The sequence below is a fragment of the Stigmatopora argus genome, chromosome 8, assembly GCF_051989625.1.
Source record: "Stigmatopora argus isolate UIUO_Sarg chromosome 8, RoL_Sarg_1.0, whole genome shotgun sequence".
In the NCBI taxonomy this organism is placed as follows: Eukaryota; Metazoa; Chordata; class Actinopteri; order Syngnathiformes; family Syngnathidae; genus Stigmatopora; species Stigmatopora argus.
In genome coordinates, this window is record NC_135394.1 from 11212319 (window position 1) to 11238826 (window position 26508).

The 26508-nt window shown below is 38.8% G+C and overlaps 1 protein-coding gene across 2 annotated transcripts; it reads right to left on the reverse strand.

The window, feature by feature from the left end:
- Positions 1-723: 723 nt before the first annotated feature.
- On the reverse strand, positions 724-26232 carry polrmt (polymerase (RNA) mitochondrial (DNA directed)). Of its 2 annotated transcripts, XR_013301459.1 has the most exons (22): positions 26028-26232; positions 25688-25783; positions 24688-25427; positions 24221-24354; positions 23556-23742; positions 21990-22139; positions 20879-21046; positions 20625-20795; positions 19941-20180; positions 17000-17785; positions 16659-16781; positions 14786-14908; positions 13844-14023; positions 12597-12683; positions 10833-10946; positions 5985-6037; positions 5426-5524; positions 5179-5251; positions 3939-4030; positions 2909-2982; positions 1192-1305; positions 724-1147 (listed from the first exon to the last, which is right to left on the reverse strand). XR_013301459.1 is itself a non-coding variant. In XM_077607865.1 (21 exons), the coding sequence occupies exons 1-21, from the start codon at positions 26188-26190 to the stop codon at positions 1256-1258; spliced, it is 3903 nt and encodes a 1300-aa protein (XP_077463991.1). In that variant the 5' UTR covers positions 26191-26232; the 3' UTR covers positions 724-1255. The 2 variants fall into 2 exon arrangements, 1 of the variants encoding a protein (XP_077463991.1); XM_077607865.1 differs by having other exon boundaries at positions 724-1305.
- Between the last annotated feature and the right edge of the window lie 276 nt (positions 26233-26508).

Genomic DNA, 26508 nt, shown 5'->3' on the forward strand with positions numbered 1-26508 from the left:
AAATAATGAATTAAATAAATTAACTTAAAGATGAATAAAAAATAAATCTTTCAGTAATACAAAACCAAATAATACTAATGAGCATACAGTAGATATACACTGGCTGGCTAAGTAGAGAAAATGAATTATTTTTATTCCGTTTCAAATGTCTGTATTAACAGCTCTTTAACCTTTAACTTTCTGAACTTGAATGGAACATCTAATCTCCACCAAAAACAATCCCGACAGTATATATTTTTTTAAAAATAAGAGGCAAGCAGCCATGATAAACTATATGAAAATGGAACGCGAGTTACGCAAGTACAGTGACAGCATCGCTTCAATTGTTTGGCCAAGTTTCTCTTAAAACTGTTTTTCTGAAAGCACTCGTGCTATTTTTAGAAGCCTCGCACAGGAGTATTTTAGGTGAAAGAAGAAAAGGTCAAACAAAGATGCAGAAGTGGTGATGTTTAAAAGATAAGATGACATCCTGATAGAACATTCTTGTACTTCAAGCAACTCTTTGTAGTTTGCAATGGCTGTCTTAGTTTCATGGAGTCTAAATCAGTGGCGTCACTAGACCTATTTCAGCCCTCCTAAAATATGCTTTACACCCGTTAAATAAGTTGATTCTTAAAAAATTCATTACTTTTTTATTTTTACAAAACATCAACATTTTTCATAAAAAAGACCATGTATACTAAGGTATTAATTTGTAAAAAAAAAAGAGTACCAAAGTCCTAATTTCCTGTGGAAATTATTTTATTTAAATTTTCCCAAGAAGGGATTTATCTGAAAAGAGTAATATGACAAAATGATATTCTATCATAGACGAGTCATTATAACATATTTGAAAGAGCATCCATAAAAAAAAAAAGAGTACTTATTCTTGCATTTTTTCTCTCTTTTCTATTTCTCTTTAGTGGCAGCAACAAACACACACACACACTGTAGATGTAGTTTAGTCCATGATGCAATGCCATAATGATAATGGCCGCTCAATACTTGGCACGGATTCTCACATACCTGCTCGCTGACCCCAATCACTGATACTCAAGGAGCACGGGTGGCGTTCTATCACTCGGATGCTAGAAAAAGCCCTTCTCTTTCTTGATTCAAGTTTTTCTCCTTATCCCATCCTTTCCTGTTCAAGTGCTTATACAATCAGGCTCCGGAGCAGGATATCAAACCTCTCAGGAGCCTGAGAAGCAGGAAAAAAACTGGCCACGGGGTCCGGAATCAATATCGGGACCATCCGTGGAGTCTCCATGGGTGCTCAGCTGAAGAAGTATGTGGATTGTTTCACCTGGTTTAAATCAAAGTCCCCTGCGGAAACAAGAAATGATTGGATCATTATCATCATTATGGATGGTTTTTAATATGGAGAATGTTGTTATGACAGGGGGGGAAAGTGATAACGCATATAATTATTGACACAAATAAAAGGGGTGGCAGTTTAAGCACATCTTTTAATTAAAGAGCTATTGGAAAATTGTAGACAAAAAAAATGAGAAGCAACAAACACTGCTCTAAAATTAGGGAATGTTGTTTTTTTATTTCTCACATTGCCCAAATCTTTTGCTGCAATGGACAGCAATAGATGCCCAATCCATTTTATGTAGGGAATTTCTTTCTTTTACTATCTGCTACAACACATACTCGGTGAATAAAATGATTAGTGTTAAGGGTAAGAGCGCACCCAAAATGTTTTCTTGACATTTGATCCCGATTGCGGAGGCGGACGACCTCCCTTTCGGCTTAAGCGCCGCTGAACATGAACGAAAATAAGTTCGGTGACGGTCCCAGAGAAGATTAAAAGGATCCTATGATTTGTGTTATTAAATACACCTGACTGGGCGACGTAAGCTGATTACGAAGGTTCACAATTTACACCAATTACATGATCCAGATCAGATGGAAAAGGAAGGGTGGGGAAGTCGTGTAAGAGGACTTCCATCCACCTATTTGACAGGGGGACGAGTCCGTGTGCCGTCACCATAGCAATCGAGGCTCGAAGGCGGGCTAAGGATGGGAATGATAAATCCATCCATCGATTTTTCTAAGTTTGCCGCTCATGCGGAAACGTGGTCGATCTAATGTTCACAGCTACAAGTTGCTCCTTGTGTAATCTTCGACGAAGAGGCGGAGGAAGGACAAATGGATTTCAATAACTGGAGGCGAATCATTCACGGAATGACTAGTTTGCTGCCCAGACGGGCGGGCCTACAGCAACATGTAGTATTGCAGTATCTGCAAAACGTGGCTAAATTAGTTTTACAGAAGGGCCTTAAGCGTGTTTTTCTGTATTTCCCAGAGCGAAGTGAGCAATTCTGAGAATTTTAATTGTCTGTAAAAAAGCAGAAGAACAAAGAAGTGCCCAAAGTGTTTTTGGTTCCAATATTTTCTGATCGAATCCCAAAATAAGCCATCCAGTGATTCTTTTATTGTTGTTGTCGATATTATACTTTGGCTGGGAGTGTTTCTTAGTTTTTTTTACAGTGTCATAAACAAATAATCCTCAGTAATAGCCTTTACTAGTTTGAAAATATAAAAATGCAATTTTATAGAATTGGATAAATTCTAAAGGATTCCTACATCAAAAAAATATACACGGCAATCACTTAAAATGTCACTTCCAAACCGAATCAAAATCGGCTTGTTATGAGTTTAACCTTGAATCATTTTATCATTTATGCATAAAAAATATAGAATGAGTAAGTAATTGCCACAAGCACAAGCCACCCAAGACTGAAGCAAAAAATAGATGTTCAGCTAGTTGTAGTGAATTGCTTGGCTTCAGCGCTTGAGGCCATTTGGATGGTCTTCCAACCAATTAGGACCAAAACCACACAGTATGTACAATGTCTGGGAGTGGCAGCCACCCCAAGCAATAGACCAAAGGTTTAGAAAAGGCTGCATGTTAACTGACCTGTCTGCGGCACTTTGCCCAGCAGCAGCATGAGCCTGCGGTCCTCCAGATACTTTTTGTTTTTACTCTCAGCTCTGCCAAGGAAGGGGTAGAATAAAGGGTTAGAGACTGGGAAACCTGTACAAACAAAAGACGAGACTTCATAGTTTAACCACAGTGAAACTCCTGAATCAGTTCAGTGAGTTTTTGACTCAGATCACAAAGGATTATTTCTCTACTCATCTGGAACAGCCTAACCTCATGGTGCCCGGGAATAAAACCCACAAAGAAAAAGAAACTGCAGCTTGCAGGTAAACAGAGGGGCAGCTCATAAAATACATTTGCATTGAGCTGCAAACAATATTTTGGGATGAAGACTCCAGGGGAAAAAAAGCCTTTAAAAACTCCTGGCCTCTGTGAAGTTTGTGTTCATGAGCAGGGGTGCAGGCTGAAAGGACATGATGTCCAATTATCCAAGAGAAAAGGCTCAGAAATGAGCAGAAGCCTGCCTAGGGCTAGAAAATCAACCATTGCAGAGATGGCAAGGGGCGCGGGGGGATCTGTCAAGTTTATACACATTTTATATACGTTTGCCTTATTTCGCTAGTGTACATGAAAAGGGAAATCTCGGCTCAGTTTGATATAGTGCAGGTCTTAACAATTACTATTGGAAATGGTCAAATTCAAGCAGTTAATCCATTTATTAGTTTCATTTAAAATGAACTTTACTATTATCTTCTTATAGTTTGCTATCACTGAATTAGACAACCAACCTTATGGATTGGCAAATGTGCATTTGTCCAATAGGCATGAGCAAAGATCACAAGATAAATTTCAGAGCAGAGACTTGTGTACCAACTAATTTGAAGTGCCTTGTTTTGGTGACTTTACTTTGAAATTAATCATTTATTTTAAAATCTCATTTAATGACAATAAAGAAATGTATGTCCTTACTACACAAAGTAAAATACCAAGACATGAACTTAACAACATTGTATAATGAATGAAAATGCTATATTTATATATAACACTTTCATTGTGTGGCACTCACGTAAGGCTGGAGCAGTACTTGTGGAGCAGGAAGTCGGAAAGCTCTTGCAGAATGGGCTGATTGTGCAGTGCCACAAATTGCTCTCGGCACACCTAACATTTAGATGGAGGGAAAAAAAAGTCCTCACAGTTGATATGCATCATGGACTGGAACAGGAAGAGGTTTGTTGAACGATATAATCACCGAGCAACATTTTATCAATTACCAACCAATACAGTATGCTATCTCCAAACAGACATATCAGAAAATGTCTGCAGCGCATCGTTATAATCCATTTACGGGAGGAAATTCTCACATTCGATGGCGTCTGGCACTTTGGAGAGGTGTTCTATTCACAAATCAATCTCAATTTTCACTGTACAAGGCCACATGTCTTAGTGTAGTTGAGCAGTTTGCCAAAGTCAATTCTGCAGATCATGGCCCTTGGTTTGCTTTACAGTATATTACAGACAACAAAAACAGGAACATTGGATTATACCGGCATATGACAAGTGCTCATTACTTAGATGTAACCCTCTGGTTATGCTTGTTCCTCAGAAAAAGCAACCATATTCTGACTCAATATTGAAACTATATTGCCAACAACCTATTTATGGTAAATGAGGGATATGTGTTGGTGCAGAAAACTGCACTCTACATGCTTGAGTGTTGATTAACACGTTAAATGCTTCAAATGCCAGAGCTGCGTTCAATTACCTTTGTAATTAGTTGGGAGGACCATGGCGGATAAAGAGACGGGATTATGTGAGAGGATAATCGATTGTACAGAAGGTAAAATCGCTTGATTGAGATGCTCTAACGACTTAAAATTCTTCACTGCTTTTGTGCGACAACTTTTTTTCTTAAAAACGACATAGTATAGTAAGGCTTTTAAAAAAAAACATAGTATAGTAAGGCTTTTTTTCCTTAAAAAACGACATAGTATAGTAAGGCTTTTTTTTCTTAAAAAACGACATAGTATAGTAAGGCTTTTTTTCTTAAAAAACGACATAGTATAGTAAGGCTTTTTTTCTCAAAAAACGACATAGTATAGTAAGGCTTTTTTTCTCAAAAAACGACATAGTATAGTAAGGCTTTTTTTCTTTAAAAAAACGACATAGTATAGTAAGGCTTTTTTTCTTAAAAAACGACATAGTATAGTAAGGCTTTTTTAATTAAAAAACGACGTTGAGAAAATGTTACACAGTACACCTTTTGTTTGTGTTATTTTTTACCATGTCACAGTGAAAGTTAATACTACCTTGTTCATGGTGTCCACCGTGAGGGCGTGTGTCCAGAAACAGTCGTGAACTGAGACGAACGTCAAACCGAAGCTTGGGGGAAGTCCGATTTAAGGAGAAAAGAAAGAAATCATAGGCCAGTTTAAAATTTGCTCAAGGAGCCAGAGGTATAAAGATATTGCCAAACAAAACTAAAATATATAGGTTTTTATATAGTTTTTAGCATTAATTAATTTGAAATCAACCTTATTTAAATAAAAAAGATACCTGTGGCAGTACAACGCTGTCAACATCATGTGTGTTGAATCTAGTGAATGGATAAAGTTTGGCGGGAACGCGTTCTTCTGCTTCACTGTGTCAGGCCTCCTGAGAAGAAACAACCAGACACACTCGTTAATTAAAATGTGTCACAATCATTTTTGTAGTTCTATCTGCCTACTTGAACTCATCTTATTATGTCTCATAATGATCTCTCTGAGGAGGTTGTTAGTGATTCCACACGTTTACAGTGGAAAATATTGTGGTGTACTACAGTACATACTATAACGTATCCAGTAGTGCAAGGCTTGTTTGGTCTGCTCATATGTGGAATAGACTTTGTTTTTCAATGCTTAATTCGTGTTTAATACAGCGAAAAAAAACAAAAACAAAGATAATGCTGTAAGGCAAACTAGAGAGTGACTGTTGGGGGTCATTATAGGTCTTAATACTTGCTAAGGTGGTTTGAGTGTTACCCGTGTAATGGATAATAATGTGTCATAATGTGTTTATTATTTTAACTTAAACACAGAACAAGGGAATCACAGGATCTAGAAAACACACTTACTGTTTGGTGTCATGGCTGATCTGGAGGTTTATGTGTTGAATGATGCTCCTGAGCTGCAGAAATAAAAAGACAAAGAAAGTACATATATATTTATGGAGATTCCTACAACCAAATAGATTAATGAGATGGACATTAAGGAGATTCATTGGTACATAAAATATAAAGTATAAAGAGGAAGAGTAGTAATAATAAAAAAAATTCTTTCTTTGACTGTCAAACACATTCAGCTTTTGAGCCAACAGAATATTACAGCTGGCAAGAAGAAAGGCGGGCATTACAAAATTAAGGTGGCAGCTTTACATGGATTAAATTCTATCTCAGCCGCATCGCGCGAGTCACTAAGCAACTCACTTTGATGCCTCTAGTCAATTGCTTGAAGGTCTCGGTGAGACGAATGACACAATCACACTTTTATCAAGAAAATATTTTGAAAAAAGTGGCAGTGTGAGGAAAAGCCTATTAGTCTATGCCACATCTGTTATCTCACACATCAATGCTTGTGCGAGGTTGTCGCGAGGGTGGGGGAGGTCGTGTCCATCACGTTCCTCTTCCTCTTTATGCCCTGGCATGTCTTAGCAAGGCGAAGATGACATTTAATGTGAAAGAGTTTGTGTGAAAATAATAGATGTTACCTTCAGTTGGAAGCATGGAAGGCCAGGTATTAAAGATCTCGACTATTTTACATTGTACTGTCATAATTTCTTTATAATGCATAATCTGGGAGCTAGCTCAGCATGATGATGAATGAGGCCTTGGCCACCCTGGAGGGAGGACGGGGACCTGTGGTGTAAATCACCTGAGAACTGCCGTTCAGATGGCCACGGGCACAAAAGCAATCAGTAACCACATAGAATCAAGCGGTCCCTATTCATCGCATTCAGTTAATAGCACAAACCTTCATTTCTAAAATGTTCATGTCATGTTAGGGTCCATGTGTTGTTGTCACGTTCGTTTGACCAAACCCCCTCCCTAGTTCCGTTCTTGAAACCGTAGCCGCATTTATTATGATTTCCCCTCAAAATGTCACGGATTCCTGCAAGATCAACGGAAACTCTTGTGACCCCTGGGAATGGCTCACCCCGGTTCTGATGGCAAAGGCGTTGCAGAGGGTATCGCGGCGACATTTGGAGTTAGACACTTTTTCCCGCACGCTACCGGGCCTCTAACACAAAGCCAAACATCACATCACAAAATATCCGTGCCATTCACAAAGAGATTCAGACGCAGTATCTCTGTCAAAAATTATCCATTGTGTATGTCTGTATATCTAGGAAACAAAAATAAGTGTAAATCAACCCAGAGGAAAAAACCATAAAAAACTAAGCTAGCAATATACATTCCTAAAATACACCTACGAAATGTCACTGTAATCAATCCACGAGCAACGGAGGAGCCAATTTAGTCAATGTCCTCACCGTAAAGAACAACAAGACCAAGAATGTTTAGGAGAAAAACAACAACAAGAAAAATGAGAACAAAAAAATAAAACAAAATACGATAAAGAGAACAAAGATTTTGAGTCCGCCCCGAGTCTAAAAATTCCGTCAAATCGCACCAATCCAGATGAGGACACCTCCGTGCCACAATTAGCAAGGTGTGGGATTTTACTATAATCTCACATGGGCACAGGGGGTAGGGTGGTGTTGTGGGGGGGGTTGTTATGGTAGTGAAAAATAAACAATAAATGTGCGCCAGAGTGACCTCTGATCCGATTAGTGTCTCACAATCCTGTTAAGCAGCCTTTGAAGTATATTCATGCTCTATTCTACTCTCATTTCCCAACCTTCATCAGCCATGAGAAGTACTTGTTTACACCTCTGTATTTGAACGACTTGAAGAAGAACGTGTAATCAGTTTCTTGTTTCTAGTAACCAGTGAAAGTCATCTCTCACCAAAAAAGGTCAGGAGAATTAGTTTGTAATCAAAATTTGGGAAAAGCTGCCAGAGAAATACAACATGAACTTCCCCTTTCTAGAAATTTGTAAATTGCGTTTAACACTTGGTGTACATCTTTTGTGGTACAGCGACAGGTTTTAGCATGTTTGATCAATTAACGTTGAAAAATTTCAGGTTGTCCTTGTGTATTTCGATTTTTTGTGATGAAGAAAGAAAAAGGTTTGGAAACACTTTGTAATCCTGAAGGACAAACGCCTGACATTATCAGAACAAGGACAGTGTTTCAGAGAAAACTTTTATTACGAAAGGTTTTCCATATTTATAATATTTACTCGCATATAAGCCGCACCGCTAAAATTGCCTTAAAATTGTTGAATTTTACAATTTCTCACGTATAAGCCGCTCCCCGATTCTCAATTTTCACCTCCATATTATGGTTGTGTGTGTTACTTTGAAGGGAAAATGTTAAGAAAAATCGCAAGTGCTATTTCTGAGATACTGTATGAATCAAAGGCATATTTTTAGGGTCAATATCATAAGTTAATATGGCTGTCTTTGTAAATGCAAAATATCAAATTATTCAATTTCAATATATTCGAGTAAATACGGCATTTTTAATGAAAATAAATTTGAGTTTGATTTATTTAATAAGGATTTTTTGTCCGACAAAAGCGGCTTATATGCAAGTAAATACGGTATTTTTAATGAAAAGAAATTTGAATTTGATTTATTTGATAAGGGACAGCCCATATTAATAAACATATTTATATTCATGTAAATGTGCAAGATTGTAGCCGAGGGCTAATTTCCATATTTAGTCCCTAATTAATTTATTTGCTTACAGTTTTAATTACATCTTTAATCCCTTAATTTGTACCCTTATGAGGGTGAACTTGAAAAATAGTGTCCACATGATAAAGTTGTATTTTTATTGAGGAGGAAGCAATCTTTATACAACTAGAATTAAAATCAATCTAATGATTGATGTGAATATGAGCATCTTTGATTTATCTTTCATCACTAAAGTTAGTAGCGTTTTCTTAGGAAAATTATTTTTTTTACGACAATGTTAACAATAAAATAAGCTGTAAGGTGATAATGTTGCATAGTTTTGAGAAAAGAAACTCCTCCCCTGGCTTTGTTGTTTTTGTGGTGTGATGAAATGCTCTCTCTGTCCATACATTTTGAATCACACATTCATGTGCCCCCTACTGTCTAGGAAGTGAATAACTTGAGAGGATTTGCTGAATTGGGGGGAGAAGTTTTTGCGTCGGGCGCTTGATATTTTTAGCCACTTTCCTAATGCGTATTAGTTTGGTTACAGTGCCCGACGCCACATTTTGCAATCCTATCCCTTGTCTAATTACAAATGACCCACACAATGGCCTTGGATTGAAGAGGCAGAGAGGAGACTGGGAGATTGAATTTAATCCATCTATGTGTGGGGGGAAAATGACCTTTCTGAAAGTTACTTTCATTTTTGTTGTGGAGTGATGCAACTGGATTAAGATGTTATTATAGCAGGGGATAAAAGAAGTCACGTGTACTGCTTCTTCATTGTCACTGTCGATGTGTGTGTGTGTTATCATCAAAGGGGTAATGGGCCTTCTTGTCCATTCTGGACGTTAAACCAAGCAGAACCAATCAGAGGAAAATGAGCCACGAGAGAAGGAACCTTGGGGGAGCCACCATCTGTCAGGAAAGCTCTCTTGCACCTACTTGTGAGGTGTCACTCCCCTTCTGAAGCAACCCACTGCTTGATGTCATACTTAAGAGAGGACAGCACAGTGAGCAACCTTAAAGCCTTGCTGCCTGCATGCATTTGGCATCTGCTATTCAGTATGTCTTCATCCATTATTTACTTATAGCTAAATTAAAAAGGATGGGGCTAGGAATTACTCAAATACTGGAAGACTTTGTCTAGTAACATTAATGCAATACTAAAATATTGGGTAACACGAAGAACAACTAATCATCAACACGCATACAGTATATATCCTACTGTCCTATCAGCAGAGGTGTTGGTACACTGACATTTCTATCTTTCAGTTGCGTCACTGTCAGCCTATTCACAGTAACAAACAACTCTAATGATGTTGAGTAGCTCCATTACAGTCAGGTCCACTAGTGACAATCATACACACCAATCAGCACTAAACTCTCCAACACCCAACCTATCAAGACCTGGACATTCTAGCTGAAACACTCTGACTCGTTGAAAGCATTAAGTATAAAGGAAATGTAACCATCGAGAATGGCATGCTGGGCAGTCAGAGCAAAATGGCAGGTCTAAAAATCTCCACTGGGACCTTTATGTTTTTACTAGTCATGTACTGAACCTTGAAAAAATAAGTTGACAAAATAATACATCACCCAATAGAACGGATTCTGTCAACATGCAGTATTTCTTAAGTCTAAGGAGAGCATATAGGAGGTAAGTGTTAGAGGAACAAATGTAATATTTGAATAATTCCAATGATGGCTACTAATATCACATCCAAAATGGTTTTGGACTCAAAGGCAGTACCCACAATTCAATGTTTTTTTTCTCAAGCTTTGCCAAAGCACAGCAAGAGAAGCAGGAAACAGTTGACGAGGAATTAGTAGCACAACACACACACAACATTTTTTAGTGGCTAAAAATAAGAATATATTCTTTTTCTTCAAGGGAAAAATTCAAATAATTGACTTTTTACTCAAGCAACAACATTTCAGTTCTCCACTATTGATAGATATTCCATGAAATGAGCGACCTCGCTCGGAGGGTGAGGGTAATTTTCTTCGGTGGTAAAAAATTAAAATTTTTCTTTTTCATCCATTTTTAAAAAAAAAGTGCACTATGTGCACATGGAGTGGAATCACAATAGGGGAAATCCAACCACAGCAAGCAGGAACACCGCAGAAGAAAGAAGAAGAAATGGACTACATATTGACTGGTATAAATTTGCTTACCATTTGGCTACGTGTGCGGTGGTAGGGTTGGATGATGGGCAAGCCTAAGGGGGTCATCCACTGCACAGTGTGTCCCGACTTAGATATGAGTCTGGCGCTCTCCGTCAGCCAGTCCTGTAATAAAGAGCAAACTTTAAGCCCAAATGATTAGCAGCGGAGTTTGTCCTGCCTAGAATTTTAGTGGGAATCATAATAAAAACCCCAGCTGCACTCTTAAAATCTTGAGGAGCCCACTATGGCTAGCCTACTGATGGACCATAAGGATTCTAGGAAATAAAACCACAACATTTCCTTATAACAGTAAAGTAAAATAATAAAATAAATAACATGGTTTTATTGTATGATAGAATGTAGTAAAAAGAATACAACGTTAAACAACGAAAAACTTTTACATGTGCTCCCAGATAGCACATTGGTACTATTATTAGTATTACTTTACTACAGTAGTTAGGGATGTAACAATTAATTAATGTAGTATATATCAATTTGTTAAGAAGGTAGCGTGGACATTCAACCTTTGGCCTCATACCACAAAATGTTGTCACCCTCTCTCTTATCATAATATCATTTATAGACATTTTACTGGTACAGGTCAAAATGTTATCACCTAATTCAATTCGTGACCTCTGTGACCTTTGCCCGCATTACCCCCCCCAAATTGACTCTTCTATATCTTATTGCAAACACTACGCAATCTCGTGCAAGTTTGATAATTATACCTTTATCCATTCTTGAGTTATCTTGACCACAAATATACAGACAAAAACATACGCAACAGAATACAAAACCTTCATCTGTCATAGGTTTCATAGGGGATAAAATGATGCTGATTTCACATGTTAGACGGACCTTTGTGAACACTACAGAAAGCAATCACATCAGATAGATAGACTGTTTGGATGCATCAGAAAATGGGAAACGGTTCAGTGAGTAGGATTATTATCAAAGCGTTGTATAATTTAAAGTCCAAAAAATCATGAGTGAACATTTTTGGTGAGCAATGGTAGCCGACTTGCTGAGAAATAGGTGAGGGATTGTTGCATAAACAGTTCAATAATGTTGCTTGTAAAGCCTCCGTTTTGTATTTACGCTATAGTCTTGCCAATAACTTAATCCTTGCACACAAACACACATCTGTGAGGAAGATAAATCATAGTCTTTCTCTGGGCAGATGTGCTCTCATTGTATAGCTCTGTCTGAGCCAGAAAGAAAGACAAGGAGACAGCCAGGGAGTGAAGGGTGGACTAACTTGATAGTTAGAGACTAACTGATCAATGAGTGGATTGATAGGTGGCGGGTCGAGGGGGAGAATGTGCCAAGAATAAATGGGATGTGTTCGAGGAAGGAAGGAAGGAAGGAAGGAGGTCAGCTGCGGGATTGATTTGGGGCCGTAAATTCTTTATCTCAAACCCAGGCTGTCCCTCTCAATCCCCCGGGGAGGAACACCAAAGCAGCGAGCCCCGGTTCTATTAGAGTGCTGGGCCGCGCGCTTCTTGTGAAGATAATGCACACAATCCCAGCCAGGTGCTAGTACTGATGCTATAAATGGAGCATATGTGATGAATGTGTGCCGTTGGCAATTTTTATCACCTAATAGTGCCAGGAACGGGTCATTAATAAGAGAAAAATATGACTCTTTGTGGAGATGGAAGTTACTCAGCATAAGTTAGCTAAGGAATATTTCAAATGTGGAACAATATGTTTATCTGTTATATCTGAATGACAGTGATGGCTTCAATGAGGACTTTAATGGAACACACCCACCTGGATCTCTCTTGTTCCTGTGAACATCTCTTTCAGGCCACTGAACACTTGTCGCACCAGGTAATGAGATGCTTCCCACAAATACTCCTAAAAGACACAGATGAAATTCAATAGGATGATCTGTTACATTAGGAAATTTACAAAAAAACTTTTTTTAACAAATAAAAGATGAGGTTATATGACTTCTGTGTAGTTATAAATTTGATTACCATATTTTTCCTGGACTATAAGTCAAACTTTTTTCATAATTTGGCTGGGGCTGTGACTAATACTGAAATATTATTTTGTTTTCTCTGACCATAGACAGCCTGCTATGTTTTTTTCAGGCTATAGTGATCTGAAAAACTGTTGTGTTAACAGTTGCCTTTTTCTCCATTTTACTATTGTTGCTTCGATGTATGTTTGTTCTTGGTTTCTAAAATAAAATAAAAAAATACACTCCAAAAAGCGACTTAAATCCCAATGTGAAATGTGTGTATAGTTAAGCTTTACAATGCTCAATGAGCTGAAGTCTCATTGGATTTGTAAATGTGTCAAATTTAGTGGGTTGCTTTAAAATTGTTGGGAATTTTAATTTGGAGCTTCCACTGTATAATTGTAAATGCATGAGCATATTTGAGACTAATTAGGAGTATTTTCTTTGCAATAATGTCGTGAGGCACCATGGAGCCCACTAGTGTCGTTAGTTATATTCAATGTTACTCAAAAATTCCCCGGTGAAGCAATCAGGGCATGATGATGCGAATGTCGTCTACAATAACAATCTTGCGTGTAAGATAATACTCAACGGGGCCATGTAGTTTCCATCGGCAATGGAAATGAGATCAAATTTTGGTGTGATGTGAGTAATTTGAGAAGATAAGATGATTCCTGAAAAATGAGTGATAACCACTGAGGACAGAAATAAAAATAGAAGTGCAGTATCACATAACTGTTATCGCTATCCTTCCACTTCTGGCCTCCCTGATACAACAGGTATTATATTTCACTGTATGATTCCATATGTGAGTAAAACCAGCGACTGCACTTGTATATCTGCTGTATCAAGGTCAAAGCAATGCGATGAAAACATTCAAATGTTCTCGTCTGGCTGAAAAGGAGTTCACACATAGCTTGTATGGCAAGTGCCCCACATAAAGTGGAGGAGATCCTGCTCAGAGTGAGATCTAAAAATAAACTCGAGTGCAGCATGAGGGAACCTCTCTACACAGCATCCCCTTATCCCCTCATCTCCTCCGGTACTGTACCTTAGGGAACTCATCAATCTCCTTCAGGCGTTTCTCGATCTGGAGCCTTCCCCCGTAGCGCGTGACCCCATACACCACGGTCATTACAGTCTGTTTGACCACTTTTCTGTTGATGAAGCCGTCTAAGATCTGGGCGATTTTATGGCCGTTGCGAGCATCACAGGCTCGGAACTCCTCCACCTGAAACACAAAACGAGTTGGTGCTGGGGCACAATCACTGTGGAAAAACAGGAGGCAGCCATCCCTCATTGCAATTTGATGCAATCAAAACTACAGGGTTAGGAACTGCACAATCATTTCTCGCACCATGTTGTGTTGAAAGTAATTGGCACAGCCTGATGTGGCAACATTTGTAGTTCTGTATTATAACAAACATCGGAAGACAAGGGTGTCTTTGTATTCCTAGAGGGAACAAAAAGACCCTCCCAAAAATTGGGGGTCACAAGTAGCACAATAGTTCTTAAATTGGAATTACGGTATTTTCTGGACTATAAATCGCAGCAAAAGAGCGATTTATGGTGGTTGTTTTTGTCCCCAGAATGAATGCCGTGTGGCAGTGTTCTTCAGAATTGACTTAATCCAAATGACTAGTTTTTCCCCTCTGGTATGGGCCAGAGGAGTGATCAGCAAGTAAAGTGTCAAGATTCATTTCAAGCATAGGGGATATTTTCAAAGAGGAAAACTTTTAGTCTGTATTTCAAATCATTCTTTTATGACTTTAGTTCTGGCACTTTTATGACAGACCCCATACATAATTTTTTGGGCTCTGCAAAATATTAAATAATGCTCTCATGATGATAAAAAAGCAGTTTAACACCACTCAAATCAACACCTATAATAACTGTCCTAAAAGATATACTATCAAAAAGTGATATTGATTTGTGTAACTAAAGTTGTGACCAGTGAATGCACGTTTCAGGCTTTATTGAGTGTTGAGCTAACCTGCTGCGCAACTACACTGTACACATCCTGTGGCACGTCGCAGGACATGAGGTTGACAGACGTGGCGCCGATGATGTCTCGGCCAAGTGCAGCGTAGTGCTGGAGCCCGTTGCAGGAGCCATCCTGATGGAGATGTAACATAGAATTAAAAGCAGCCTTGTGCTTGAAACTAGATCAGAAATATGGGTGGATGTGCTTTGGTTGCAGAGAGGTGAGATGGAAGAGAATGATGGAAAATATTGCATAAACTCTGGCAATGATGACTCAGAAGAGCATCAGAGTCAAGGATCGGTCAAGGTTGTTATCCCAATTGGAAGAGGAAAAAAAAACAATGGACATTCATAAACGTTTAATTAATTCGCAATAATGTCATAATCTTGATCTTAAGCGCGATGTGGCATTAATCAACATGATAGACAATTAACAGAGGACTTCATTTGTTATTATAATCACTTTCATTAATTTTCACTGTAGCATAACCTCATTAATTTAACATTTTCAACAAGTCCGCATGTGTACATTGAGATAATCGATTAATTGCATTTGCGATACAACCATATGTTAAACATATTTTAAATAGAACGTGGGTTATTACAAGCTGGTCAGATGGGTGACAAAACCACACCTAACTGCTCACACTAGATATTATGAGCCAACCATAAGTGAGAGAAATGCTCGCTTTGCTACTTAAGATGAATCACGTTCCATTTAGAGCTGCCAGAAGTGAAACTTCTTCTGATGTACGTCTCAAAAGCAAACAGATAATGCTAGAATGCACCACGAGACCACTCTCTTTTCAGTCCATATCAAAAGGAAAGCAAGTTAATAATAAATAAGTGATGTAGTTACATACAGCAATGCTTCAAGAACAACACAGGCTCACTGAGTTAGAATGGCTCATGAGCGCTGGGTTTTCCAAGCTCAAGTGAACTAGTACAAAACATATCTCACATTAGGCTCAGACTCATCTCAATATACTCTAGCTGTTTAAGAACACAAAGTGAGGTCACCATCACTGTTAAGCATGATTACACATCATAAAAATAAAATAAAAACATATTTTAAATGGACTTCCATTTTTTAAGATAAATACTAATTATTTTAATTTAAAAAGAAAAAAATATATGCTGATGTTGCTTAGCATGCGTCATCATTGGGGACAGTGCATTTTTATCAAAAATAATCAAATGCCAATGCCCCAGAGAATTCATGCTCTGTCCCTGAATAGGCTTGGTAAAATGTGAAATTTATTTGTAATTTCAGATCAAACCTTTTGGATGCTGTCTTTCTCCACAGTGCACAACGCAGTGATTTGGCAGACTGCGACTGTTGTAATTAATGTGTGTTTATTATGTCTATTAGGAAACTTGGAACAAACAAGCAAAATAGTCTAATGATTTGAATGCCAAAGATAGTGTGCAGGCTTTCGGTGTGCCAAAAGACGATTCAATAAAAGGCTAAATGGCCCAAAAAGATTATGCCAGTCCTCGAGAATAAATTTTAATGTGCACTTTAAAATACCGATGAAAACAGGACAGTAAAATTCTAAATTTGGTGCCTATATATTTGATTTACAATTGGAGAAATGTGCTCTGGTTCTGATACTCCTCATTGAGTTAACCACTGGTAATAATGATAAAATTTACACGTTCCACAATAGGGAATGAATGTTATGTTGCCATCGGTCAGATCCAGATAGTATATTTTAAATTTTTGATGGGGTGGAACAGAGACCTTGTAATTAGCATGTGTTTCAAGAGTTCTGAGATTTGGTGGTCAAATCTTAGCTTTAGTCTTAAAGGGACAGCTCATCTGTCATTCAATTGAGGACAATCAAAATAGTAAATAAATGAAAAGAAAACAATGATAGTACCTGATGCACAGGAAAATGAGAGATAAACTGTGTTGGGTCTGGAGATCTAACGGCGTTGGCAATTTCCATGCAGCAGGCGAGTGCTTGCCATGGTTCATCTGCATTCATCCACCATTTCTTACCCTGAAGAGACAAAACATGGTCATGAAAAACACTGCCCTGCATATATATTATGGATCAAGCAAATAGAGGTGAGAGATAACTCTCACATTTTGAACACCCAAAAAACTTGTAGAGAAAACATGGCAATATACATTATCTGCTATAGTGCCAATCGCATGGTAGGTAAACTGATAATCAGCAATCTATTTGTCTAGCCAATAATAAAAAGACAGACGCACATCCATGGGGTGATCAGCAGAGTCCAGAATGACCTCCATGATAGAGTTGGCGTAGTCCAGCCTTCCTTTCAGGGAGCTCTTCTTCTTCAAACCTGTCAGATTTACTAAGTGGATCTTGACCCAGTCCAAACCCTTTGGCCCGAGCGGCTTGCCCTCTGCGAACTGCAGGATGGAGCGGGTCACATCACTACCCAGGTGATTGAAGTAAGGAGGACAGGGATATGTGCGCCCTCGGAAATCCATATTATGCGGAAACCAGAAGACCTCGTCTCTGATGTGGTTGGCGATGGATAGTTTATAGAGAGCGTCCATGCGCAAACTGTGCATCTCACTGCTTTTCTTTCTGGCGTTAATCACATCTCGCTTCATTTGGACCTTCTCTGTAGCAGTGTAAGAGTTGTCCTGCGAGTTGAAGTGGGGAATTCTAGGGGCCTCTGACATGGGTGGAGGGATGTCGAGCTTTTCACTGCCCCGATCATTGAAGATGGAGATAATAATGTCCAGGAGAGGTTTGTTGATCCTCCAGGCACAGTTACCCAGTTGGTTGAGGGAGTCCAAGACAGGGTGAAGGTTCTGGCATCTCTCCAACAACTCCTCATGCTGGGTTGCCCCATCCATAGTGCGCATCAGCTTGACGGGCGTCAGCAGGTATGCGCCAAACTTGGCCGACGTCCAAGGCACGGGAGGGCAGTACATTGGGATCACAGAGGAGTCAAAGGTCAGTTTACTCTCCATTGCTTCCTGCTGCATCTGAATCAAGATGGGGTGGGGCTTAATGAAGCCCACCTAAAGGGAGAGAGGCAATTTCATTTAAAGCAACGGCCAAAAAATACACTAAATTAAAAAAAACCTGTCACTGTTCGATGCACATACTTTGTAGGTTTTAAGTAATTTCTTTTCTGAAGACAAATATGCTTTTAAATGAAACCGTCTTCACTGATCAATCTATTTACTAATGAAAGAGATGATAACACACGTTGAAATGTTCACCAAATGGGAAGATCTGTGCAATTAAATAGAAAAAGTTCTATTGGAATGGGTAGTAATTGCACACACGCATGCTAAACCTGCCACCCAAAAATGGGCAAACGTCATTTTTTTCAGCAGGAACCCTTTCGAGGCCCCTATGTCCAACATTATAGCTTCCATTGAGCCAGTCTTTTATTTATTTACACAAGGACCAGTCCTAACATGATGATACTAACACTAATAGCTATCTGCATGTATTCTTTTTGGCACAGTGGGGTAGTAGGTTTAATTTCAGTCCATTAAAAGATACAAACTTGAGGGCAATAATGGAAAGAGGTCCACAATTTCCCACCATATATTCTGAAAGCCCATGGCACATTTACTGTAGGTACAGTAATGTCAGGTTTTAAATCTGTCTCATTACTCAGATACTGACTGCCAAAAATACTATTAATTGAAGATGGTGATTCTCCAGGCCAAGGCCAAAACAGAAGAGCACGCTTGAAGTTTGAGCCTAGAATGTGCACATTTATAGAAGTGCATCTCAACAACAAATGCGAGCCAGTGGTTGTTGACCATTACCCCACGATTGCCAAAAATCACCCTTGGCATTCACTCGTGACTATAAATAATGAGCACTCCACTACTAATAAGCAAAAAACTATTTCATGTGTACATATGTCAGCAACAAGTATGCTCTAAATTACAGCCTCAAACTACATTTACACTCATCGCAGTGGAAGTACTGCTGTTTCTGTGAGACTAAGGCTTTATTTACTATGGAACCAGTGAGTTGAAAATAGATTTTTTCCCCTAAGAAACACAACTCTGATAGCAAAGAGAAATAAGATCAACATTGCTTTGCACCGCTCAGACTGTCATGCTGTGCCGTCAAGTCATTAGGCATCTCCCCTAACGAGCTAACCTCCAAAGAGAGCAACAGCAAAGGTAGAAAGTCGCAGCAAAGGCGAGAACTACCTCATAAGTGCAAGGTGAAAAACGTTATCTCCCGGTCGTTCATCAAGTGCCAAAGGCTTTTTTTCTAGCGTTTTCCCATGACACGGCCACTTCTTGATCCTGCGGTATGGTGGCATCCAATCGGCAAGCCAATTAAAAAGGGGACACTAAAAAAGGGATTAGCCTGGGTATTTTGCGCGGGAGTAAGTGGTTTTCATTTTTCGCACTCGTGGGAGAGCCGTGCTTAATGTTTGGGTGCACAAGATGGCAGACTTAAAAGTGGGAAAAAAACAAGGTGAAGTGTATTCAAATGCCTAAAGTACCGTATTTTCTCGCATATACGCCGTATTTGTTGCAAAAAAAAAAATATGACTGAATCGAGGGTACGGCTTATATGCGCACAAATTAGACTTGACATGCACGAAACACCATAACGCCAGACAATGTGTGATTTATTTCAAAATAGAGAAAAGATAAACATATAAAACGCTTAACAAAATTTATTTTGAAATGTATGAATGAAATTAAAGAAAGAAAGAAAAACGTATCTCGCATAAAATGTGAAAAAACTAACTTACTTGTGCCTGCCATTTCTCGCTCAGAGCACCGCCATCTTACCTAGGGATGACAAACTAGACCACTATGGACACACTTCCTGGTTGTACTGCTCACGTGACTTCCTTTTTGAATTTGTCTACGTGCAGGCAACACCCTTTAGGAATGTGCAATCCAGCGGACGATCCTTTCGATTCACAAAGTATCTCAGAAATATCACGTGCAATGATTTTTCCTTAAGATTTTCCCTTCAAAGTAACATATTTGTACTCCCTATTAAAACCATGAACATGGGAATGAAAATTGTGAATCAGGGGGCGACTTATGAGAGAAACTGTAAAATTCTACGATTTTAAGGCAATTTTAAGGGTACGGCTTATATGCGGAGGCGGCTAATATGCGAGAAAATACTGTAATCATTTTCAATGGACAAGTACAACGTGCAATGTGAACAGGATACCTGTCGGTTGCTGCGAAAAGTGTACATGTGGTAGAGGATGGGAATTCGCTTCCTGACGTAGGCTGGGTTATGTATGTCGCTATTGATTTTCAGGTTCTTGACCATCAGATCTAGCAGGTAGGTTCCAAGCTCCAGTGTGATTATGTAAGGCCAGTTGGATTCACACCCCAGTAGCGTGGCCCCTGACGGGTGCTCCGACTCCACCTTGCACCACTCTTCCCTGGGAAGCCTGTTGTATGCCTGGAAGGAGACGTCAATAAAAGGTTTGCAGATGAGCACAGAGTGATTTGATTCTTGGAAAGGGAGTTCACTGTAAAACACCAGTCATTTTTGTTGATTTAGTACAAGATATTGGAAAACTGTGAATGCAGGGAATGTACAGTATTAAAGAAAGGCTTCTGATTAAAATGGCAGCTGCGATCAAACAATTAAATGTTTGTGGGTCAAATACCGCATCACAGAAAGTGAATTATTGTTTTGTTCTTGTATTTTTCTTTAAAAAAAAAACTACATATTTGTATATTGTGGCCATTGTTTACAATTTCAGTCAGATTGGATTGGTTAAAAATATAACTGCTAAATATGTAAAATAGGTCTAAAGTTGTTGTATAAGTAAAGGATATGGATGCATGACTTCAACATTTAAGTTTTTTTTGAGTGGTCGTATGATTTTTTTTAATATACCTTGGTGTCTTTGGCTAGAAGGCCTGTGTAAACATTGTAAATGTTGCTGAGCTTTTCCACCATCTGATTTCTGTACTTCTGCAGTACTGAGTACTTGGTGTAAACACGATTGCCCAAATCTTTAGCTAAAATCACCAAGGACTCTCCGCTGGGCGGCATGCTGGAAATAGTCTAGTAGGACACAATTAACACCAGTAAATATACAGTAGTGTAAATCAATCATTTATAGGTCATTGTGCAGTTAGCTACATTACTTGTAACATGATGTCCACATAGCTGTTCTCTTCCAGCAGGCAGAGGTAGGGATAGAGGTTAAGTTTGAAGTCATTGCTGTTGGTCTTCCCCAGGTTCATCTTGCCCTCTCTGAAGGCCTGGACAAGTGCCTTGCGCCACTGAGCCTGTTGCTCTTGCAGCAAAGCCCTCTAAAAGGACGACATTTATTGGGAAAACAACACAGTCAACAGCAACAGGTACCTTTCGTCAATTCTATTTCTCCCCCCATGTTTTCGTGCAGTGGGTAAAAAAACGGGTGACCTGGTTGAAGTTTGACATCTGCTTTGACATTTACTGTGTAAAAATAGCCATGCCTTCCTCATTAGATCTTATATAAAATGCGGAATTTCATTATGAAATTCCAGGGTTGGCAGGAAAATTATCTGTGCATACAATTTAACCCAAATACCTTCAAATTATAGGCAGTCCTCACATAGAATATTTTCAGCTCTATGTCAGGGATGTTTCATTTTGCATCATTGTTAAAATAGTCAGGGGATTTTTTGCACAATTAAAAATGTCCATCTGAGTGTGTTAACACTATCTTCAATCAGAAATGTTTAGCTAGTCAGAGTAGGTAGTTTTGAGTATTGACAGTCTGGATTGTGAATGGAGAGGTGACTGTCTGTCTCATCTCAGGGGTCCTCCATTACAATAGATTATTATTCTGCCCTTCCGGCTGGTCTGTGTGTAAATGCTTCTTGGCCACAAGGGACACAATCGCTTCTGATTTAGCCCATCTGCAGTGATAAGGCGAGCCAGCCCAGACTGTAAATGCCAAGGTTAGAAAAAAAATTATATGACACTTTACTCTTCCAAGTTTGGAGTGGACAATTGTTTTGCAGTATAAAATTATTTTACGGTTAAAAAGTTTCATATCTTAAATAATCGATACAACTTTCCAACAAGTTTGGCTATTCAAAACGATGAGATACATACATATTCAATAGAATCTTAAAAAAAAATGTAAATCCTGTTTTGCCAATTTGGAAACACAGTTGGAGACACGATGGTTTCAAGAACCTGAGTAGGTTTCTCAACATTTCTACCAACTGAATGTATTTGAACTATATCAAAATAAGAGTGCCTTACCATTTTAGCTATCTTTTTGGTGATAGGCCTGGTCACTTCCACAGAGTCAATGGTGACTGTGCAGGCCTGCTCCATGTCGAGCTGGAGTTTAAAACGTTTCTGGAGCTCATCATGAGTAAAATTCAGCTTTGGGTATTGGTGATCATCTCTCTAAAACACATTTTTCATAAAATTTGACACTGCAGCAGCAAGTTGTAAGAGACTATTGAGTTAGTGCCGGAAAATGGAAAATAATGGGAAAAGGAAGAGGGAGGGCAATTTAAAATGTATCTGTATGGCTTCTATATATTTGATTTAGCCTTTCCATGCAGTTTTTTAAAACCTTCTGTAGCCCATAGCATTAAAGAATATATAATAGAATACTTTTTGGGAAAATTTACCCTTTGGTAAATAAATATGCTCATCAAATCAAAGCAGTTTATTATATAGAACAACCCAAATTTCTGGGACTGAAGGACGAATGGCTCTCTAACTAAAATCAAACTGCATTTTATATGAGCATGTAACACAGAACAAACAGTATTTTAATAAGCTTGAGCTTCTGCCACCAACGCGGTCTCTGGAGGCTCCACGAGGGACCGTCCTGTTTGCTATTCCACTATCGAGCAAGCCAGTTTATTTGGGCAGCGTTTCAGCCTTTCAGTCACCAGTGACGTCAGTTGTGAATTATGAAACAAAAACAAATCTTCTCAGTCAACAATGGTACAACGAGAGCAATTTAAGTAAATGACATGCAAAAATGAAGTATTTAGGCTAAAAATACAATGGAATGGAATATATGAACAATGACAATTTTCATTCCCTTGACCCAGGCCCAACCGGACCGTTGGTTGTCGTCATTGCTTAATTTTTAGCAGCACTGCTAACATAAACGCCACCTTTACAGATGCCAGGACTGGCTGTATGTGGCTGGACTACAGCACATATACCTAACAGGCTGACCAAAGGCAATTACAGCCTTCTTGAGCTACCCCTGCTGTTGTTTTACCTGTGGGGGGCATCTATTAGGGGCGTTGCTGGATGAATGGTACTTAAATTACTTAGCAGTTAGGGTTATTTAAAGAATGGGACATTACTTGATAGAAATAAGATTAAAAAATGTGAATTGTGTATCAAGGCATTGAATGTGATAGCCTCCGTGATAGGGATCAATTTTTACTTTTTTGCTTCCAGTAAAAGGACTAACAACACCATCAGGTTCATCCTAGCGGATTGTTTTATGGATTGGAAAAACAGAAAATATTTTAACATTTAAAATGTAAAAGAAAAAAAAAAGTAAATAAAAGCCAATATTTTTTAGGCAGTGGCCAGTCATGGTGCAGACACACCTTTTAACAGTGCCAAGACTATGCTAAAAATGGGAATATGGCCCCCTTTCTTTTAACACGATGGATGTCTCTTTTTCTCTTTTGAGACTATTTTACTCATTATCAGGGGTCTAAGAAATTTGGGATTCATATAGTAACTAAATATTTTGGCCAACTGTCTTTCACAAGAAGGTCAATTATGCTAGTTGTTGTCTCTCCCCGACAAAGATAAATGATAAAGAATATAGGAGTTCGATACCTTTGTGTAGAACTCTTCAACCAGTGGAAGGGGGTTCTGGCTTATATTGACTCTGCTGGGGGGCTGGTAGTCAGGCTGGATGACGTGTACAGCCTTCAGCACCATGTCTCGTTCATCAAGCTGGAACACACACTTGGTGAAGATATCATCTAAAGAGAGGCCATGCCGCGTCATCTGGTTCAAACACCTGAAAACGGATACACGATCGGTAAACTGAATGAATGTTATTTAAAGATTCATAATGGCGGCAGCAAAAAAACTCCAAGACAAAGAGTCACTATCCACTCTGGAGGGAATTTCAGATTAAGACTCCTTTGTGATATACATTATTTCAGTTGCCTGTGTATATTTAATCTACTATGCACCATATTATAGATCACAAAAGAGTATCCCTTCCCCTTAATTCCAGGTATCCCAGTGAACTGAAGAACCATGAACAATGTTTGCTTACAATGACCCCTAGAGGACAATATAAAAACTAAATTTAACCACATGACAAGCCCAGTGACGCTCCTTGGATTTTTTTAAACACGAGTAGAAGCGAAAAAGCACAAAAAGGTAACAAGCATCAAATAATTTAAAAAAATAAGTTAATAATAACAACACATACCGTTAATACTACCCATATTTTAACACTCACCATGTGATACATTGTGTATACAGACCTATTAATAATTTCAGGAGAGCTGTGATCCCTACGGCCCATGCATTCCAAAGCAGCACAATATGATCCAATATTTGGTCGGAGACCTGCCTCCTCTATGAGAAGAAATAAACGGCCAATCCAATTTAAGGTGCCCTGAAAAACAAAAAGATAAGCAAAATAACTATCTTCAAATGGAATCAGCGTACCTTAAAAATACGAATGTACCGTATTTTCTCGCATATAAGCCGTATTTGTAGCTAAAAAAATGATGACTGAATCAAGGTTACGGCTTATATGCGCACAAAACTTACAGCGTTGCTATACTCTTTTTCACAAGTAAATGTTGGCAGATTAACATTTACTCTTTTTTGGTTATTTTCTGTTTTGCAGTAAGAAAACAACCATCACTGGATAAATTACTAACTTCCTTATGATATTGAGCCTAGAATGGATTGCCATGAAATTTAAGCATGATTTTCACCGTACCTTTTTGGCCCAGACACGCAACATGATGTTGTAGACGTCGGTGTCGAGAGTGGCTCGTCGACTCAGACGTCTGTGCTGACTCATCAGGAAGTTTTGGGCTCGATGGATGTCCCCGGCAAAGACGCACGCTTCCAGCCAAGAGAAAATACAAGAGCGAATGTTGCCCACGGCTCCTTCTTTGACCTGCAGAGGGTCTGCAAGACCTGAGAAAGGCCACTTGCCCGCTTGCTGGTTGAGTCTCTTCTCCAATTCTTCCACTTGTACAAGGTCCTCATCAGTCACCTGATTCGTAACACAGGGAGGTTTTTTCTTAGGGTCCTTTCGTTTGCCTTTGTTGGCCTTTAGTGATTTAGCACTTTGAGCATTAGCATTCAAGTTGGTCTCATCAGCCAAGGCAGCAGTCGATATCGTTTTATAACTAGTGCCGGGGAAATTTCGTTTTCCTTTGCCACCAGGGTGGTTCTTCTGGAGTTTCTCCCAAAGATGTTCCCGTCTTTTCATTTTGATTTTCTTTTCTCGAGTTAATTTTTCCATCCAGCGAGTGGGCTGGGATTTAGAGGAATCCCTTATGATATTCAGATTTGATTTGGAAATGTTGGGCCTCTCCGGAGGTGGGTTTGTAGGAGTTCTGGCAGAGGAGATGTGTCTTCTTGATGAGACGACTTGAAAAAATTCCACACTTGCTTTTTGGACATCAAGAAGACCTTCGGGTTGGAGTTGCTGGATCCTGGCTTCTAGCACTTGGAGGTACAAAAGCCCCCCCAGAAAATTAGTTGACCACAAGCTTTTCAAAGTAAATAAATAAACATGAAAGTGAATGCCTCTATGTCTATTTGTGCATTGTGATTTTTTAGGAATGTCCCGGTCACATATTTTTGCATGTGTTGCTTTTTGAGGCATTATGACAAGGTAAATGACAAAGACAAAAATAAAATGCAAAAATTATTGTCTTAATCATAACTACCACGATGATGCACTTTAATTTTGCAAAATTGCTTACCATCTAATAGCTGAGACTGTTCCACTACACGTTTCTTTGCTTCTTCTGTCTTCCTGACAGAAAATGAGACGTTTCTTCGAATTTGCAAATGAGGATCTATAAGTGCATTAAAAATAAATAAATACAATATTAGTCAAATAGATGGGCGTGTATATACGATGATTGTCATTGGAGCTAATCAGATTGAGATCGAAGGTAGTTTATTATCTGCCAGGTGATCTGAAAGCAAAATTCACTAGTGCATGTCAAATCACAGCGGATTAAAACTGTTTTAAAATAGAAATTTAAAAACGACGAGGGCATTGGTCACTATATGCAAATGTTACAAAATTCGCTTCACCTGGTAGTCGTTTGCCAGCCAGATTTTTCATCGTCAGACACCGCTGACAGGATTCGGTAAGACGGGTACAAGACGTACATTGTTCGAGAAAAGGCCGCCGATTGAGACGTTTAACGAAGGCACAAACTCTTAGAAGTGACATGTTGACATGTAACAACCGCATTACATCCCTGCACTAGGGCGCCATTTTGATCCAGACTAAGGTAGTCGCATGGAAGCGATACTAAACAATTGCAGATACATCGATAAAAAAAAATGTCATATAAAAATGCAATAGAAAAAAATACATTTAGATGTTTCAAAATTTTAAACAAGATTCTTTCCGTTGTCATGCACACGATAAAAGTGTTATCTGTACCTTTAAATCAGGTCGCTTTTCAGCGAATTACTTGAACCAACATAGTATTTTTTAAAGCTCCACTAGGTGTCAGTGTTGCGCTAGAATTTTTTTCTACTGTAATTCCGTTATGGCAGGCGTCAT